Source organism: Eumetopias jubatus, unplaced genomic scaffold, assembly GCF_037043125.1.
Source record: "Eumetopias jubatus isolate StellerSeaLion01/CBP00866 unplaced genomic scaffold, mEumJub1_p1.0 scaffold_12, whole genome shotgun sequence".
Classification (NCBI taxonomy): domain Eukaryota; kingdom Metazoa; phylum Chordata; class Mammalia; order Carnivora; family Otariidae; genus Eumetopias; species Eumetopias jubatus.
This window is the reverse complement of record NW_028274818.1, coordinates 4,259,593-4,261,085: the sequence shown is the minus strand read 5'-3', so window position 1 is coordinate 4,261,085 and position 1,493 is coordinate 4,259,593. Positions and strand designations below refer to the sequence as shown.

The 1,493-nt window shown below is 47.3% G+C and overlaps 1 protein-coding gene across 1 annotated transcript; it reads left to right on the top strand.

The window, feature by feature from the left end:
• Nucleotides 1-218: 218 nt before the first annotated feature.
• On the top strand, nucleotides 219-1,180 carry OR10J5 (olfactory receptor family 10 subfamily J member 5). The gene is given in 3 exon segments (XM_028090951.2): nucleotides 219-823; nucleotides 825-1,062; nucleotides 1,064-1,180. Coding segments are annotated over 3 exon segments (930 nt in total). The 5' UTR covers nucleotides 219-248.
• The last annotated feature ends 313 nt before the right edge of the window (nucleotides 1,181-1,493 follow it).

Sequence of the window (1,493 nt, the reverse complement as noted above, 5' to 3'; positions counted from 1 at the left end):
CTTGTCCATGCACAGGAAATGGTTTGCTCCACGGTGATAATGTACACATGGGTGAGCCCCAAGGAAGAACTGGTAGTTCTCTCTTCACGTGCAAGGACCCTGTGCCTGGGCTCGCTGGTCCTAAGGGAAGGAATTGGGCTCACTCTCTCACTTCAGCTGGCATTGTCCCTTCTTGTACACTCCAGTTGCTGATGGGAATGTTCTCCTTGACGACTTCCTTTATTGCTTTCAGACACTGATCTAGCAGAATGCAGAGAAAGAACTTCACAGAAGTGACAGAATTCATCTTTCTGGGATTCTCTATCTTTGGAAAGCACCAGATAATGCTCTTTGTGGTTTTCCTTACCATCTACATTTTAACTCTAACTGGTAATGTCGTCATCGTGACCATCAGCCATATTGACCATCATCTCCACACACTCATGTACTTCTTCCTGGGCATGCTGGCTAGTTCTGAGACTGTGCACACACTGGTCAGTGTCCCACAAATGCTTTCTGGTCTCCTTTTCCCTAACCAGCCCATCTCCTTGTCAGGCTGTGCAACTCAGATGTTCTTTTTTGTCATCTTGGCCACTAATAATTGCTTCTTGCTCACAGCAATGGGCTATGACTGCTTTGTAGCCGTCTGCAACCCCCTGAGGTACACAGTCCTCATGAGCAAAGGAGTGTGTGCTACGTTGGTATGTGGGTCCTTTGGCACTGGCCTGGTTATGGCAGTTCTCCATGTGGCAGCCATGTTCAGTTTGCCCTTCTGTGGCACAGTGGTGGGGCACTTCTTCTGTGACATTTACCCAGTCATGAAACTCTCTTGTACTGATACCACAGATGATCAATTATGGTGTTAGTTCATTTGTGATCCTGGTCTCTCTGGGCTTGATCTTCATCTCCTATGTCTTCATCGTCTCCACCATTCTCAGGATTGCCTCTGTTGAGGGCCGGAAGAAGGCTTTCGCCACCTGTGCCTCCCACCTTACAGTGGTCATTGTCCACTACGGCTGTGCCTCCATTGCCTACCTCAAGCGCAAGTCCGAGGATTCTGCAGAACAAGACCGTCTCTCAGTGAGTGATGTACACCATCATCTCTCCATTGCTGAACCCTGTTGTCTACAGCATGAGGAACAAGGAGGTCACGGATGCCCTACGCAGAGCTGTGGGCAAAAAACTTTTCTCAACAGATTGAATCACTTTGTCAGGAGACTTTTAGCCCAGTGTAATGTATGTCTGCTCACAGACATGCCACAATACACAAGTTCATTAAATACAGTGCTTCTTGAGAATAAGGTCAAAGAGTAGAAACACTTTCCTTTTTCATACTCTAGGGACAAGGTAGAAAGCAGGTTTATGCTCTAGTGAATATTGTTCCTTAGATACGGGAATCCTTCCAAGCCAGATTAGGACTACTTGTTTATTTGCCTCAGGATTTTGGTGTGGGGACCTCTTGCCCCCAACTTCACCTGGCTCCTCTCAGTCAAGTCCTTGACCTAGTCTGGTAA